The 16,909-nt window shown below is 41.3% G+C and overlaps 1 protein-coding gene across 6 annotated transcripts in view; it reads left to right on the top strand.

Annotated features, from left to right (window-relative positions):
* The first annotated feature begins 1,025 nt into the window (after positions 1-1,025).
* Positions 1,026-16,909, top strand: part of SPAG17 (sperm associated antigen 17) — a 211,004-nt gene continuing 195,120 nt past the window's right edge. For 3 of the 6 annotated variants that reach the window (XM_053288495.1, XM_053288497.1, XM_053288494.1), the window contains exons 1-3: positions 2,787-3,112; positions 9,365-9,505; positions 11,521-11,586. In XM_053288495.1, the coding sequence (XP_053144470.1) occupies positions 2,906-3,112; positions 9,365-9,505; positions 11,521-11,586 (414 nt within the window). In that variant the 5' untranslated portion in view covers positions 2,787-2,905. Of the gene's footprint in view, positions 1,046-2,372; positions 2,415-2,786; positions 3,113-9,364; positions 9,506-11,520; positions 11,587-16,909 lie in introns of those variants that run through there. The other 3 variants (XM_053288500.1, XM_053288499.1, XM_053288498.1) reach the window with 3 other exon arrangements.

The following is a 16,909-nucleotide window of genomic DNA, read 5'->3' as shown; positions in this document are numbered from 1 at the left end:
CAGTTTGGCTCTGGGTGAAAGCTAAATTCCAAAATGGAGAGGAGGCTGTTCTTTTACAACTTCAAGCAGTTCAATCTTTTCTTGATCACTGGCATTGAGATTGGCCAGAGATAAATCATCGACTGCAACCAGAGTAATCTTGTCATTGCTTGTTTAATTTTTATTAGCACAACCATGCTTCTCTCTCTCTCTTTTTAGTGCAAAGCCACAATGAAAGTATTAATTTGTAAAAAGACAGGTAATCCACACTGGACAGGCTGGCATCTCAAATCACATCTGCAAAAAGATGGGCAAACCACACAATTTTGGAATGCAACAGTTTTGAAGTGATGTCCTCTGAATTCTTGGGCAAACAAATGATGTCAATTTCAGGGGTGGGGTGAGGGATCTAGCCTGAAAACAATTTTTTTTAAAGATGCCAACAAGGGAGCTGATAATCTCATTTCCCCATCTACCATTTTGAAAACATGTTTCATTAAAGAAAACATGACAAGAAAACACAAGTTGTCTATGCTCTGTTAATTTCAGAATTGGCTACTGTCATGTTTCGTATGTGGGGCAGTCTTTGTATAAAAACTGCAGTTCATTCAGAATGCAGCTAATGTTAACTAACTGGATCTGGGCACTGGGAACATATATCTTCAGTGTTAAAATAAGTTAACACTGGTTAACTTCCAAGCACAATTAAAGCATTACGTGGCTTCGGACTTGTGGACTTGTTTCTGCATCAAAATAATCTTCAGAGATCCTTCTCCAGGGGGTTCTCCGCACAGCAGTTTTCTGCAAGGCTTTACTGCAAACTCAGTTATTCCAAAAAGCCAAGACGTGGATTTTTTTTACTCTGGATATAAATCAGGCTGCATTCGAACACGCAGTTAAAAACATGAATTGTGTGTGAAGTACTCCCTGATAGCTAGCAGGGACTTGAGGGTAAATCTGCCTGATATGTGAAAGCACACCCTCCATAACAGAGGAGATGCAAGCTAAAGATGCAGGGCTTTAAAAGCCCTGTGTGGGAAACTTGCAGGTGTCTTCACCCTCAGAGGTGAGGTGGCTCGCAACCAGAGAGGGCTTTCTCAGTGGTGGCACCATGTATCCTAGAACAGTGTTTCTCAACCACCGGTCCCTGGACCGCTGCCGGTCCCCGAAGGGTTGAGTGCCGGTCCCTGACTGGGAGTCAACCCCCCCCCAACTGAAATCAAGGCACTCACTTCCTCAATTTTGCACATGGCACGGAAGAGGAAGAGTATCACGGAGGCATGGGACCCTTCTTGTGCCTTGCCTCCATGTGCTGCTGAGATCTTCCTACAGCTATCTTATTCCCTATCTTTACAGCTTCAAACTGTATGCGGTGCGGGGGCATGGAGGAAAAAGTATGGCAGTGGGCGCCACTTGAAGGGCTGCTGGTTCTTGCATGCTCATTGTTTGCAGCCAAAGGTTGGTTGATTGAAACCCAGCTGCCTGTTATGGTCGAGGCGCCTTGAGAGGGAATGCTGTTTCCCTCTTGCATCAGTGGGGCTTCCTTGTATGTTGTTTTCATTGGCCCTATGTAGCTTTTGAATTTTTCTAATGGCCCAACATCCCCTCTCCATTGAGTAATCACAAGCACCTCCACTCCAGACATACTGGAGACAAATTTGTTCACCCAGGCTTTTAGAGTCAGGGGTTCTCAACCTTGGGTACCCAGACGTTGGTGGACTTCTACTCCCATAATCCCCAGCCATAATGGCCAAATGCCATTGTTGTTGGGGGTTATAGGAGTTTAACTGAGGGACCCAAGGTTAAGAACCCCTAATATTCCATGTTTGCAAAAGATTCCAAATTTAATTATTTTAATGCTTATATTATTTTCATTCTAAACTGCCCAGAGATGCAAGTTTTGGGCAGTACAGAAGTCTGGTAGATAGATAGATAGATAGATAGATAGATAGATAGATAGATAGACAGACTTGAAACCCCTTTACTAACTGCTGGTCCGGGAAACTGCGCATGAAGAATGTAGCGGTCCTTGAAACTCTGCACGAAGAATTTAGCGGTCCTTGACTCCAAAAAGTTTGAGAAACACTGTCCTAGAATACCCTTCTCAGGGAGGTCCCCTATTGCCAATATTGCTCTTTTTTCTGTGTCAAAGACTAAAAAAAAGTGGGTGGGAGGATCCTCCCAGGCCTATTAAGGCCCAATATACTTTAGGGGAAATGCTTGACTAACAAGCAGAAGGTTGCTGGTTTGAATCCTCACTGGTATCAAATCGGGCAGCAGCAATATAGGAATATGCTGAAAGGCATTTCATTTCATACTGCGCGGGAAGAAGCAATAGTAAACCCCTCCTGTATTCTACCAAAGAAAACCACAGGGCTCTGTGGGTGCCAGGAGCCAACACCAACTCGATGGGCCAGGTTTACTTTACAATGTTGGTAAATGTTTATTTATTTAAAACTACTGTGTGATTTTTATGATATTTGGGTAAACCAGCCTGGAACGATGTGCAGTACGTAAATGGGTAAAAATAGGTATTTTAATATTAAATGACTTTGTGTATACCCTTTCCACAGGAAGCAGATGCCCCCAGCATCCCCTCTTGCTCAAGCCAAGGGCAACACAGCAATGCTCCCCCCAAAACTCAGAAAACGTCGTGGGGGCGCTTCCCCCTGCAATCGCGTTCCTTTTCCAGATACCCTCTCAGCTGGCCGGGGAAGGAAGAGGCTCTCTCAGTTTTTCTTGCTAAACAGCTAGCAAGAAAAGAAAAAAAAATCCGGAGAGGCTTTGCACGACAACAGGCAGAGGCGGCTCTATAACTGAAGCAACTCCACCCGACGAGGCCTAGGCCAGACCGCGGGTTGCCACGGGAGACGCAGATGGCAACTGGCTGGGCCTGGGAGCGCGGCCGGGGCCGCTCTCCTCGCGCATGCGCAAAAGGGCAGTTGGGCCTCCCTCGGTTGCCAAGGTGACCGCTTGGGCTTCCTACCCCACGCAGAGCCGGGTTCCTCTCCGCACATTCCCGATGGCTCCAAAGCGCCCCAAAAGCGGGGCCGCTGCAGGCGCGACCCCCGCAACACCAGGGCCGGGCTCCAAGAACTGGGAATCTGGGCTGGTGACTGCCCGCTTGGAGGAGGTGCGTTGGCGGCCGATGGCTCACAGACGCACATGCATTCCCGGCAGGAAAACTGGCGAGGTTCTTTTTACGTGACCTAGGAAAGGGACAAAGAAATAGCAGCTAAAGTATCACATAACCGTGAGCCAGGTTTCGAGTTCTCCAGAACTCTTTTTCAGGCAGTTAAGTAGTCTTGTTTTGTTTGTTTGTTTTGTTTTAACAACCCCCCTGACGAAGAATTCTGGATAACTAGAAAACTTGCTTATAACTTTCTGACATTTTAGTTGGTCATAATAAGGGTAATGCCCTACTGTGACTCTTGGGCAGACCAAAACGGATACCTATAATTTTCTCCGTATCAGCTGCAAGTACAGGCGGGGAGTACTTAATTTGAGCTCATCGGGGCTAGCAACCCAATTTTATGCATGTTTGCTTAGAAGTAAATCACACTTGCCCTTTGTTCAGTGGACTTACTCCCAAGAAAATGCAAGCCAAGGCAATCCTATGCACATTTACCTGTGAGTAGTTAACCCAGTCAGTGCATACTAGGAATGTGCTGTTAATCCTGGAAATCTGTGTCAGGACCCAGCCCCAGGATTCATGAAGTCAAGCAGATAATGGCTCTGGGGACTGTTTTCTACATGTGTTGTTCTTCACATTATTGCAATGTTATGGGAATATTTTGCATGTGTGAACTGGCTAATTTAACACTGCCCATACTAGAGCTTCCATATTACTCAACAACCAATTCACATGGGAAAAATTTTTTAGTGGAGCCGGTTCACACATTCAGGTGCTTCCAGGAAGTCATTGGGTGATGTACAAACATATGTGAATCAACTCATAAGTGTAAACATAAGTGCTTCTTGTTCATCATTTTTGTTCATCATCATTTTGTTCATCATTGTTCAACAAAAAGCACTTGTGTTTACACTTCTGTAATCCTAAAGTTGTGCCCTAGAGTCAGTGTGACTCTTGGCGACCACAGAGCCATGTGGTTTTCTTTGGTAGAATACAGGAGGGGTTTACCATTACCTCCTTCCACACTGTGTGATGATGCCTTTCCAGCACCTTCCTATATCGCTGCTGTCTGATATAGGTGTTTCCCATATTCAGCAGGGATTTGAACTGGCAACCTCTTGCTTGCAAGGCAAGTCATTTCCCCGCTGCACCATTATCCTAATATCCCATTTATCTCAGAATTAGGGGAAAGGCTTCTGATAAAGATGGTGGGGTTTACATGCAGGCTGGGTACCTGCTCCTCTAATTTTAGAAATGTAACTTGAAGCAGGGGAAACAATATTATTAAGAACAGCTGGAAGATATGGCAGTAGTGTTACTATAAAGGTAGTTTGCATTGGGGGCAAAAATATAGTGTAAATGGATTATTTGGGATAAATATTGTGAGTACTTGTTGGAAAGTGATATACTGCATAAATATTCTTAATATTCTTAATAATATCATCACTTAACAACAATAATAATACTGTCTAGAAGAGTGAGCTGGGGAGTCCCAGTTCAAATTTTGCCCTGCCTGTGAATTCACTAATAGCCTAATCTTCAGTTAAATTGCTGCTTTCACAGGCCTCAGTCTGTCCTACGTTACTGGGCTGTTGTAAGAGTCACTGATGGCATAGTATTTGTAAAGCACTTTAAAAACCTGTTGTATACAGTATATGCTAAATTTCATAATTACTATTTCTGAAGGATATAGGGGTGCAGGGGATTTGAGTAGGTTGAGCAGAGATGGGGATTGTAAACCTGAAGGCAGGCTGGCCCTGTCCTCAAAAAGAGAAAAGAAACCCCTTTGTTGTACATCTAGTAATTGCAGGCACATTAAAAGCAGTAAATATAATAATAAGGAGCATCAGAATTTTAAAAATGTCTAAAAGGCACATGTAACACAGGAGAGGTTTCTGGGCTGAGCTATCTTGGGAGTTATATTTTTAAATATAATATGTAGAATCTGTGTAACATAAATGCCTATGACTACATGTAAACAAAATAATCTCCTTGTATTCTGTACAAGTGTTTCATCTATTACCTTCTAGTGCTGTATTTTAAATCACTGTTGTGGATTAAAACAAATGCCACAAGGCTGGGACAAATCCATGCTCTGTTCAATACAGCTTTGTATGACAGAAGGGTTAAAGTGTATTGTGCATTAAGTTAACTTGAGTTTGTGCCTATAGATTTTTGGAAACAAGGAAAATGGGCCATATGCTCCATGCTGAAGTGGTTTTTATTAACAATCAATGGCGCTGGGATGTTATGTGATGGTGGCTTTATAAGGAGCTGTTGTAGCAGAAGTGTATGAAGCTGAGTGTGTCTTTCTCAGGCTTTCTTGAACTGCTAGAAAATGGCTGTTCAGTGAAGTTCATTAGAACTTGGTTCAGTTCAGTTCTGTTTATTCACGGTCACTGACCAGAAAAATATATACATAGAGCTCAAACAATTCCAATAAACTAATCCAGGTATTCATAAACCTTATGAAATCTAACTATACAGATAAACTCTTACTTCAAATTCTAATGGCAACAAGACAAAACTTAGCAACTGCATAAGTAATTTTGTCATCGCTATCAGATAAAAGATAGCTAACATAGAATTCATCCGGGCAGCCAGGATAACTTACTAGGAGGGGCACTATTAATTCATAACAAGTATCCTTTTAGAAACTACAGTATAACTACACATTGGATATAATGTCTCAATAGCACCTGACTTGCAGGGTGGATTATCTATTTTATAAGCATATACAGAACTCAGGGATACTTGTTTTTTGAGATCCTGCATGAAGGAGGACTCACAGATGCCAAATTCATCTCTCAGAATGAGCTTTCATAGATTGTTGAAAAAGATTTAACAAAGATGCTAATGTGGGATTAACTGCCAAGCTGAAAATATGAAGCTACAATTTTTCTCCTTCCCTTAAAGAGTCTTTTAGAGTGTCTGTTATTTCAGATTAGTTACTTTTGCTGCACAACTGCCAAGAGCCAGTTTGGATGAAGGAAATATTTAATTGAGTTGCCTGTGTAGTAAAATTCATGAGTAAATACTTCATCTTATAAAAGTATATTAACATGTAACCTGTCAAAAGAAAATTGTGTCATATTTATCTTTTACAATTTTATTTACAATATTTGTATACTGCTTTTCTACTATGATTATTCTCAAAATGATGCAATCAGATTCAAAAGCAACAATATTGCCTTTACAAATGGATCCCTTTAGAAAAGGATGTCATCAAGTACATTGCTTGGATAAAGTGGGATCTAGTCCACACAATGGATGTTTTGACAAATTGCCCTGAGAGAACTTCGATTAAGCAAGAGAAAACTTCAGTTTAAATAACTTATTTAAATCACATTTCTTCCTATTTCTTAAATAATGGTGTAGATCTGATCACTAAAACATTTAAGTTTACAGCTCAATAGAACATTTACAATATCTAGGAAGGTATAATTAATGTAATTTATTACATGAACAGTATTCAGGAGGGTATACTGCATGTAATTTTTAAAGATAATTTGATTTTTATTAATTTAGGAAATACTACATAGTACCTGCTTTTTTAAATACTATGAATATCTTTACTAATTACTTGCCCTGCATGTTGTTGCACTGCTTACACTTGACATATTTTCCAGGGAAGGCATTTCTTCATTTCATGTGGGATATCTTGTTTGCCCAGAAACTATGCCAATTTCTCTGTGACAAAGAGTTGGGCAATAATAATGCCTTCCAATTTTCTTTTCACTGTTTCACTCCACCTCCTTTCCTATATTGTTTGTGTGTGTTAATTACTCTGCCCAGCTGTATCTCTCTCTCTCTCTCACACACACACACACACACACACACACACGTGTGCTACTATTCAGCCTGCTCTTTGACCATGTGACTTTAGTTGACTTAAAAACAGAAACTGAAAACCCAGACATTTACAAAAGCAAGAGCTGGTAGTTTGCTGGGCACTGCTGGGCAGACTAGAACCATTTTCATCAGATGAAACTGAAATGAGTGCCCATGTTTGACTGGTAGATAACTCAATGTGTGTCATAGAGTCATTAATTCATTTTTGTGAGAATGTGTTGATATAGCATGTTTGTGAGGAATCTTAATCATGCTATTTTTTACGCGAGCATTTGGTATTTCATTTACATTTTTTAAAAAATCTGATTTAATTTTTTGTAAAATAAGCATTGATTTTTATCCACACTGGTAAGTAAAGTGTGATAGGGATGCCAAAGGACACGTTGAGCACTACCGTGGCCCTGGGCCCTATGTTTGTTAGCCTTGAAATATAGTGTGGCATACAATATCTGTATACAAGTGTTGGGAAGTTGGATCAGGTTCCTGAAAATCCAAACACATATTAGCCTGTAAGTCAGAAGAAGCCCTGTTCCCAGTAAAGGTAAAAGTAGTATTACATGACCACACTCAGACATACTCTGAAGTCTTAGATCAGGAAATAAGGTGCCAACTGGTTAGAAAAATTGCCTGACCTTCTTCTGTGCCTTTAACAGAGGTTTAATCAGCAGCTGAAGCATGGAGATAAACAGTATCATCTGCTAAGTACTGCTGGAAGAGGGACAGTTACAAGGGCCAGTTGAAAGGCTGGCAGCCTTATCAGGAAATGAATGAGTAATAGCCTTAATCATATTATCACAAGCCAGTTAGAGTGTGTCCTCCAGATTGTAACTGAAGGATTAAATAATGAAAAGTATCTAGGAGTACTTTTAACTAATGATTCTAAGCTAGCAGACAGTGTCTAAAAACAAAAGTGGCTTTGTTAGTATTTGGGCTAAGCTATAAATTATTCCTGATCAAGTGTTAAAAGAGCAGACTTCTAGATTATGTAGGAGAGACTTTGGACTGAAGACTTTTCAAGTGCAGCCGGACTTTAATCCAAACCGATTTACCTAAAATCCCATTCTATTATAGGCTGCCCAGCCAAGTCCCATTGATTTTAATAGGAGGTACTTCTCAGTGCATACATACTATTTTCTTTGTAGAAAAAAAAGAGTAACAAATAGTCTGAGAGCTCTTCTAGATATTAAGAAATGCTGTTCCTGTGCTTTTCCTAGCATGATTGGCTTGGCTTCCACACAGTTCAGGAGGTTTGTATTGTCTTTTTCAAAGGGAAGTCATGCTCTGTCCATATGCACAGCAGGGTCCTTGCACAATTGTAACAGTGCTACCTGCTGGCCATTTCTTCCTTTTCAGGTATAACCACCGTTTACCAGAAAAGTAATAATCAGTTCTTCTTGGAAAGCAAGAGCTGGCCAGCAAGTGGTGCTGCTAAAATTGCCAGAGGATCCTGCTGTGCATATGGACAGAGTGTTTCACCTTTTGCATGTATGGATTGTTTGGTCTAGGACCATAAAAAAGACTTGACTTGACTGAGGGTGAATTCATGCTGGAAAGTTCAACACAAGGCTCCGGAAGTATCTGGAGCCTGAGTAAAATCATGCTTGGAGCAGCACAGGACAGGGCTTCTTAATGTTGTCTGGAAGAGCCCCTAGACTAATAAAATGAATTACAGAGAGCAACACAAGGACAATAGATTCTACACAATTCTGGCTCAACAGCCCTGTCAAAACTTTCTCCTGGCTTTCTGGAGCCCTTTTTTGGCCCAGAACTTCATACATCTGGCATGGTGGTTTTTGATTTGAATTTTTCTGGGTCTAGTGTTGTTCACTCATAGGGGATGAAGTGCAAAATTGATGTGAAGGCTCTGACAAAGAATAATAGTATTTTGAAAAGAAGACAGCTCTCAAGTAGAAAAAGAAGAAGGTTTGTTTGCAGATTGTTAGCACAAAACATCTTATATTCTGATGGGAAATACATGTTTAGCAATCATTTTAATAAAACATAATTTGTGATTGTCTAGTAGATATGAATAGCAAAATCTATTTGTTCTGAAGTTTATTTTGATCTTTAAGACAGCTTTAGTGCTTCTTAATTTTGCAGGCCTATAAATCTAAAACCTTTGCTTAACTTTTTCTCAGCCAATGCAAATATGACTACACAATTTTATCCAAATAAGAGTGTTGCTGTTGAATAATATCTTATTACCCAAAAAGCAATGGTGTTAGTATCAGATCCACTAAAAAATTTACTCTGTATAATATTGCCACCTGGTGGTAGATAGAAGTTGCATATAAATACATCTGTATTCTTAGCACATGACATTTAGAGGAAAGAGATAATATTAACTGTTCTTGAATATAACAATAAATACAATTCTTCTTTTTGTTCATTTTTAAATAGGAAAACTGGATTCCCAGTATTGCCATGGTTGTTGGGAGTCAACCTGAGGATGAACTTCACACAAAGGCTCTGTCTCTTGCTGTGCAGGTGCCAATGCGGAAGCTCTTCAGTGTGGTATCTTGGGAAGGAATATTAGCACAGGTATTTAGCATTTATAATTGTGAGGGTGGTATCAGAGCCAAGACAGATTATGGCCCTGCCTGTTACTGGGAGTTGCATTAGAGCCAGCCCCATTCAATCATGGAGGCAGTATTCAAGGGCTAGACTAGGCTGCCAGGCCAGGGAAGATTCCTTCTCCTGCCCCCCTAACTCTGCCTTGTGTGTAGAAATTGAGTCAGGGAGGGGATGAAGGAAAACCAGCTGCTGTTTAACTCTCTTCCTGAGGCCTGAGTAGGAATCCTGCATTCCCAGCTGAGCTTGCCAAGATGCAACAACAAATAATTATTTTAACAATAAGCAGGGGGTTTTTTGGTTTCTAGGCTGTCCAGCTTTCTGCACACAGATCTGTTGGACCCTATATACTATACATCTATACCACCACCACACCTATCTTTACAGATATGTGTGGTTGTGCTATCCACAAACAAACATCTTCCCAGCCATCCATGTGAGGTTCAAACCCATCAACACAAATGAATCAGGAATGATGAAAAGAGAGAGTTGCAATCTAGCTGGTCATACCTCTCTTGGAGTACTGCACCCAGTTCCGGGCACCATAATTAAAGGACTGTGGTAAACTAGAATGCATTTGGAAGAAGGCAACAAAGATAGTGATGGGTTTGAAAACTAAGTCCTATGAAGAACAGTTAAAGGAACTTGGTTTTGTTACCTGGAGCTTTTTCAGACGGTGTCTTTACCACAACTTTACTTTGGGTGTGTGTGTGTGTGTGTGTGTGTGCGCGCACATATCAGCCAGATTAACCCCTAAGTCCATGTGATGTTTCAGAGAGCATTTCACACACAGTTCAGGGTTTTCTCTTGTATTGGAACCTAGCCCAAGTTATGTCAGGGGTTAAAAAAAATCCTCTTTTTGTTATGCCCCAAACTCGCAGTAAAGCCTCATGGTAAACCTGAGGTAAAGCCTGCTGTCTGAAAAGCCTCCTGGAGAAGATAAGCTTTAGCTATCTTCAAACTTCTTAAGGACTGTCCCATAGAAAATAATGTCATATAGAAAAAGAAAATATTTTTAATACCACCACCACCACCACAATTAATTAATTAGGAGAAGCAGTGAACTTTTCTCTTGCTCCTGAGGACTGGACTAGAATTGATGGATCGAAATCACAAGGAAGCTGATTTAGGTGAGACAGTAGGGGGAATTTCTTAACTGTAAGTGCTGTTTGACAGTGAAACAGTCTGTGTTGTGAAACAGTTTATGACAATGAAACAATCTGTGGATGGTGGGTGGTCCTTCTTTAAAGGTTTTCAGACAGAGGCTGGACAACCATTTGTCATGGATGCTGTGACTCAAATGTTTTGATGTTCTGACTTCTAAAATAATGAACCCTTGATCACGATTGGTGAGAAAGGGCTTGAGGGAAAGTGGGGAGGAAGGCTGCTTGCATTTACCTCCCCACAGATGACCAAGCAGGTTGTTCTCGGTGTGCCCCCCGTGCGACCACACGGGCAACTCTGCTCAGATCCAGCACCATAACTTCTTGTTCCAGCTTTCAGGCATCCCAAAATGCAACTATCAGCATGTTCATTGCACTGGGGATTCCCCCATCAGATGGGCGCTCTATGTGCCTGTCTCTGTATCTACGATACCCAGAAGCCATGGTAAGGGTGCGAGTGTACCCTCAGCCTTGGCTAACAGTCAGGTTAGTTAAGAGGGTTAGGCAGGCAGGGAGTGGATGGATCCGTGATGATCCCACCACTTCTCACGACCAGCCTAACGCTTCCTGGGCTGTCCCCAGGCGGGGTTAGTCTTGTCGTGAGAAAAGCCTCAATATAGTGTTATACCCTTCCCCCCTCCCCCCATAATTAAAGATACTGATCTGATTAGGTAAAGATGCTGTAAATAAAGCCCTTTTATCTTTGCAATAGCCTCATCTTGATGTCACTTGAAAGATGTTTGCATTCAAAGACTAGATTAATTTGGTCAATCCAGGACATTCATTCTATTATTTCTGTTTGTCATGCTGTATTTCTTACAGATCATGGAAGCTGGAAATGGAAAGGCAAAGAAGGTCAAAGATTCAACACCACCTCTGTATTATGAAGTGAGTAAAAGTATTTTTATTGCTCAAAATCGTTGTTCTAGCTCTTTCCAGAATTGAATGTTGCCTTTTGAATTTGTTTTCTGATTCCTTTTCAATTGGGGTTGTTTGCTTAGCTGAAAACAAGGGAACTTTTTTCATGATTAGCCATAAGGTGTCTGATGTAGAACAATGCGCACTGTATCATTTCAAGTCAATATTAAGGAGGTAGGCAGTGATGTGTCAGGATTTTAAAAGTGCCCAGCAGCAAAATGTCAATGGCATTTTATGGCTGAGGACCCACCTTGGAATCTAAACAAGACAAGTCCCTGATCCAAGAAGCAGAATGCATAGCTGAAAAAACACTCTCCTTGTTACTTTTTAGGTATATGATAACTATAGTTTAGAACCTAAACTATGGTTTGAGTTGCCAGTGCACAAGCAAATCATAGTTTAGAGCTGCTTGTCTATTTTCATTTTCTGCCTGCTCAGCATTCCACCTCTAGGTGCAGTGGCCTCTGGAGTAGGAGCAATGGCTTGGCAATTCAGATGTTGTGCCAAACCACAGTTAAGCATCCAGAACTATAGATTGGTGTGATGTCTGACCTGAGCTTTTGAATCGGCCTTATTCCGTTCAAAGTGAAAGATGACTTTTTAAAAAATGCATTTATAGTATATGTTTCCATTTTAGCTACATGGAAGGTGGGTTTTGTAGTAATTTTTTGTTATAAAAATGTTCATTGAAGTATGTGTACTGCAACCAGCTGCTTCAAAAAGGCAGCTTTCTATTCAGATAAGAACATAAGAATAGCCCTGCTGGATCAGGCCCAAGGCCCATCTAGTCCAGCATCCTGTTTCACACAGTGGCCCACCAGATGCCGCTGGAAGCCACAGGCAGGAGTTGAGGGCATGCCCTCTCTCCTGCTGTTACTCACCTGCAACTGGTACTCAAAGGCATCCTGCCTTTGAGGCTGGAGGTGGCCTGTAGCCCTCCAACTAGTAGCCGATGATAGACCTCTCCTCCATGAAGTTATCCAAACCCCTCTTAAAGCCATCCAGGTTGTTGGCTGTCACCACATCTTGTGGCAGAGAATTCCACAAGTTGATTATGCGTTGTGTGAAAAAGTACTTCCATTTGTTGGTCCTAGATTTCCTGGCAATTTCATGAGAGTTGCAATATGATTTAGCTGTTGCTAGATAAAAGCTAGGCAAAAGCAAAATTGAGTATTTCTTGTACAGTACTGGCCAGTTCAGTAATCCTTCTGTGTTGTTAAAATATTAATAGAGGTAGTACATGAAATAGCTGGCCCTCTTGCAAAGATATTTAGTAAGTAATATTGAGAGGAGAGCTGGTCTTGTGGGAGCAAGAATGACTTGTCCCCTTAGCTAAGCATGATCCACCTTGTTTGCATATGAAAGGGAGACTAGAAGTGTGAGCACTGTAAGATATTCCCCTCGGGATGGAGGCGCTCTAGGAAGAACAGAAAGTTCCAAATTTCCTCCCTGGTGTCTCCAAGATAGGGCTGAGAGAGATTCCTGCCTGCAACCTTCGAGAAGCCTCTGTCAGTCTGTGAAGACAATACGGAGCTCGATAGACCAATGGTCTGACTCAGTATATGCCAGCTATCTATGTTCCTAACTCTGTTAAATCATGATGGTGGAGTTGTTAAACAACAACTAAAGGGGTGAAAGAAGTAGTGAGATATTACTAGAAGTATATGTGTGGAAAGTGGAGGAGTACCGAAGGAGATCCTCAAGTTAGTGTGGGGATTTTGTGTAATAGTGTATCCTTTAGACCAGTGTTTCTCAACCTTTTTGGAGTCAAGGACCACTAAATTCATCATGCAGAGTTTCAAGGACCACTACATTTTTTGTGTGTAGTTTCTAGTCCCAGACCAGCAGTTAGCAAAGGGGTTTCAAGTTTATCTATTAGTACAGGCGTTCACAGGTGTTCACCACTCAAATGTCCTGATGGGCCAAAACTGACCATGACTTGGCTCATGGGGGCCGAGGTCAATTTTTAGGGTGCTGATTATTAAAATAACACTTAATCAATCAATTAAATCAAAGTGAAATTAATGAAAATGAATTTAATCAATATTTAACTTTTGAAGTTCTGGCTCAAAAGGGGGAGGGAGGAAAGGATGAGACATCATGGCTCCCTGGCACCTGAGATTTGTCCAGTCCAGATTTAACATTACCATATTTTAAAAATAGGTTGCAACCTTACACCCCATTCTTCCAATTCTGTCTTTTCTTACTCCTCATCTATCTATTTTGCATATAAACATGCAGGCAGGAACTTGTGTCAAGTTCCTGTATACATAATATCTTGCTTCTTAAATGCATAAAAATAGTAATTTAATATTGCTTTTAAAATAGTACTCTCTCTTACACACACAGTACTCCCCCTCCAGCTTTCCTCCTCTCTTCATTTGGTAATCACTGCCCTTGCTCTCCTTAGCAAATGGGACAATGCATGTTTGCTACCATAAAACCAGCTTATCAACTTAATTGATAGGAAGCTTAAAACATGACATCTCATATCATACTGGAAGACTGTAACCAAACATCATCCAAAAAACCTCCAAGCAGTACACTCAGAACTAAAACACTCATTACCTTGAAAAGGTAATGTTATGGTAATGAACTTTGCACATCAATATGGCATCCACACTAGGAAAGTAAACCACAGGGAATGGGGTGGGAGATTTAACCCTTCATACCACACATTCATATATATCCAGGTTTTTACAACTGTAATGATTTTTAGGCATAGGTTTAAGGGAGGGGGGAGTACTATGTACTCACACATGAGTGGGAAGACTTTTAGTGGGTCTCTTCTTCATCCTTCTTTCCCTCCTTCTCTCTCCTCTATTCACCATTTCATACCTTGCTACACCCAGCCCCCACTCCATCCCCTTTCTCGTGATCTCTTTTTTCCACTGGTTTTCTCAGTTCACACACATTGCACTAGTTCTCTCTCCTGCCTGCATGTTTGCTTTTAAAAATCCCAGTTTATGTTAGCTTCATCCCCTTTTTGGTAAGTCAGTAGCTCACCCTAGCCACCCCTTTCTTCATCTCCCTCATCCCCCCCCCATTTTATTTCTCAGTTCACACAGATTGTACTTGTTCTCTCCTGTATGCTTGCTTTTAAAAATCCCATTTTATTTGATCTTCATCCCCTTTTGTTGAGTCAGTACATGATCAGCCCGCCCCTCACCCCCACCCCTTTCATTCTTATCTTTCCCTTCTTTTTTCACTTGATCAGCACTGTTGCTTACTTCTGTTTGTTTTCTTATCTTTTGCCTGCCTGCCTTCCTCTGTTCCTCCTCTGTAGTAGTTCAGAACAGAGTTTATGCATGCAGAAGTTCAGAACAGAGTTTATGCATGCAGCACTCCAGCCAAGCCAAGCACTCCCTCTCACTCGCCCTGCTACCTGCCTCGTGTGTTTCGCCGGCTGCATACCAGTGATGTCACTCACTCTTGCTATCTCCTCTCATCAAAGAAACTGGAGAGATTAGCTGGGAGTGAGAAAAGGCTGTCTGGGACTCCGGAGGAAGACAGAGCCCTGCAGGGAAGGCTGCCTGGTTAAAGATTAGCTCCAGGGAGCTAATCTCCAGGGTGTTAAAGGACTGGCATGCTTGAAAAGGAGGAGGTGTTAAAGGACTTGCACGGACCGGCACTCAACCCCCTGGGGACCGGCAGCGGTCCGGGGACCGGCGGTTGAGAAACTGTGCTTTAGACTGTCACCCTTGTTCCTCCCTCCCCCTTTCATTTTCACTGTGGCATTTGGATAAATAGGTATTAAGCCTGAGAACTGTCATAGTCCTTTTTGGTTTATGGGGGTTGGGTGCACTGAATCTGTTTCTGATAAGTGAGCAGCATCCAGAGTTCTGCCTCCCTAGCTTTATAACATTGCCTGCACATAACTCCCTTTGCTATAGCTGGATATAGGTTCCTGAGGGTCCCCAATCCTTAGGGATGCATTTTCAGGGGCATCAGGGTAGTAAGGTGGGGGGATCCAAAGAAATCACAGCATGTGAGCCATTCTTTAATTCAAGGGCCGTGCTAGCCTGGATACTGCTCGGTCAGAACTAACTAGGGGATTTCCTTAGGAAATTATTGAGATCTATTAATTTAGTATTTTTATTAGTGATAATTTAGTATTTTATTAGTGAGCTTGGAAAGGGAAGTAGGAATGCACTGATGGGCTTTGCAGATGATACCACCTAGGGGGAAGTATAAAGAAAAGGATAAAATTACTGCAGAATGAATCTCTAATTTGGCTGACTTGTTTGAGTGTCTGGAGCTTTTACTTCTGCTTATAATCTTACACAGTGCCCTTCTCTAATACACCTGTTCTTAATGGTTCAGAGTGAAAGCAACCCTTCCATCCTCACTCTTCCACTTCAGGTCAGAAACCAAAGAGTACCTCTCTCTCTTGTGAATTTGCAAGGGTATACCCTTAAAATGTACACCCCACTATAAAAGAAACAAATGAGAGTTTCCTCAGATTCCTCAAAAATTCCTCAGATTCCTCCAAAAAAATTTTTATATGTCCAACATGTTTTGGATTACTTCTTTTTCAAGGGATATTACTAGTCCTTGAAACAAAACATACATCTAAATAAGGCTGAAACATGGAGCTGTCCCCTCTCAGTTTTTTAAAACGATCTGTTCAGTGCCTCTCCCCTGTTTTCATTTTTACCCAGCTAGAAAGCCTAGAATGCTGCCTAGTTCAGACAAGACATGCAGCGTGAACATTCACTGTGCATGTCTGCAAAAGCAAAATTGACACCATATGCAGTCCATGTAAATTCTCCAAAGGTGTGAGGGAATGAGAAAATGTCAGAAATCTGGAGTAACACCTCATTCATCCTAAGGCCATAAATATATCCAATTTAGTTGAAAACAAAATGTGAGGAGTCACTACTATGTGAGGAGTCTTCCTCAGGAATACTGACAATGTAGATACATGTTGTTAGAGAACACAAGTGCAACACTTCTCCCTATCTTATAAGAACTTGTGAGGAGTTTTTGTCTAGCATTATTCTTAAGTTTTCTCTAAAGGAAAGGTCCCAGATGTTAGTAAGTTGTATGAAATTTGGTGGAAACAAGCTGTAAAAAACATAGTCATAAAACAGCTTGTCAGTGCCACACATCTGGACAGTGTATCTGTATGTTCATGCTGCTGTCATCACCCAAAGAAAATTCAATAACTTTATTCCACCACAATTAGGCAACATACCAACCGAATTAGTATGGACAAGAAAAGGGGAAATTGCATTAGGACAGAAACTCTAGTGCCCAAAAATATTTCTGAAACTATCATTGGTAAGATTCT

The sequence above is a fragment of the Hemicordylus capensis genome, chromosome 2 (genome assembly GCF_027244095.1).
Source record: "Hemicordylus capensis ecotype Gifberg chromosome 2, rHemCap1.1.pri, whole genome shotgun sequence".
In the NCBI taxonomy this organism is placed as follows: domain Eukaryota; kingdom Metazoa; phylum Chordata; class Lepidosauria; order Squamata; family Cordylidae; genus Hemicordylus; species Hemicordylus capensis.
The sequence above is the reverse complement of the archived record's forward strand: the minus strand, read 5'-3'. Positions and strand labels throughout refer to the sequence as shown.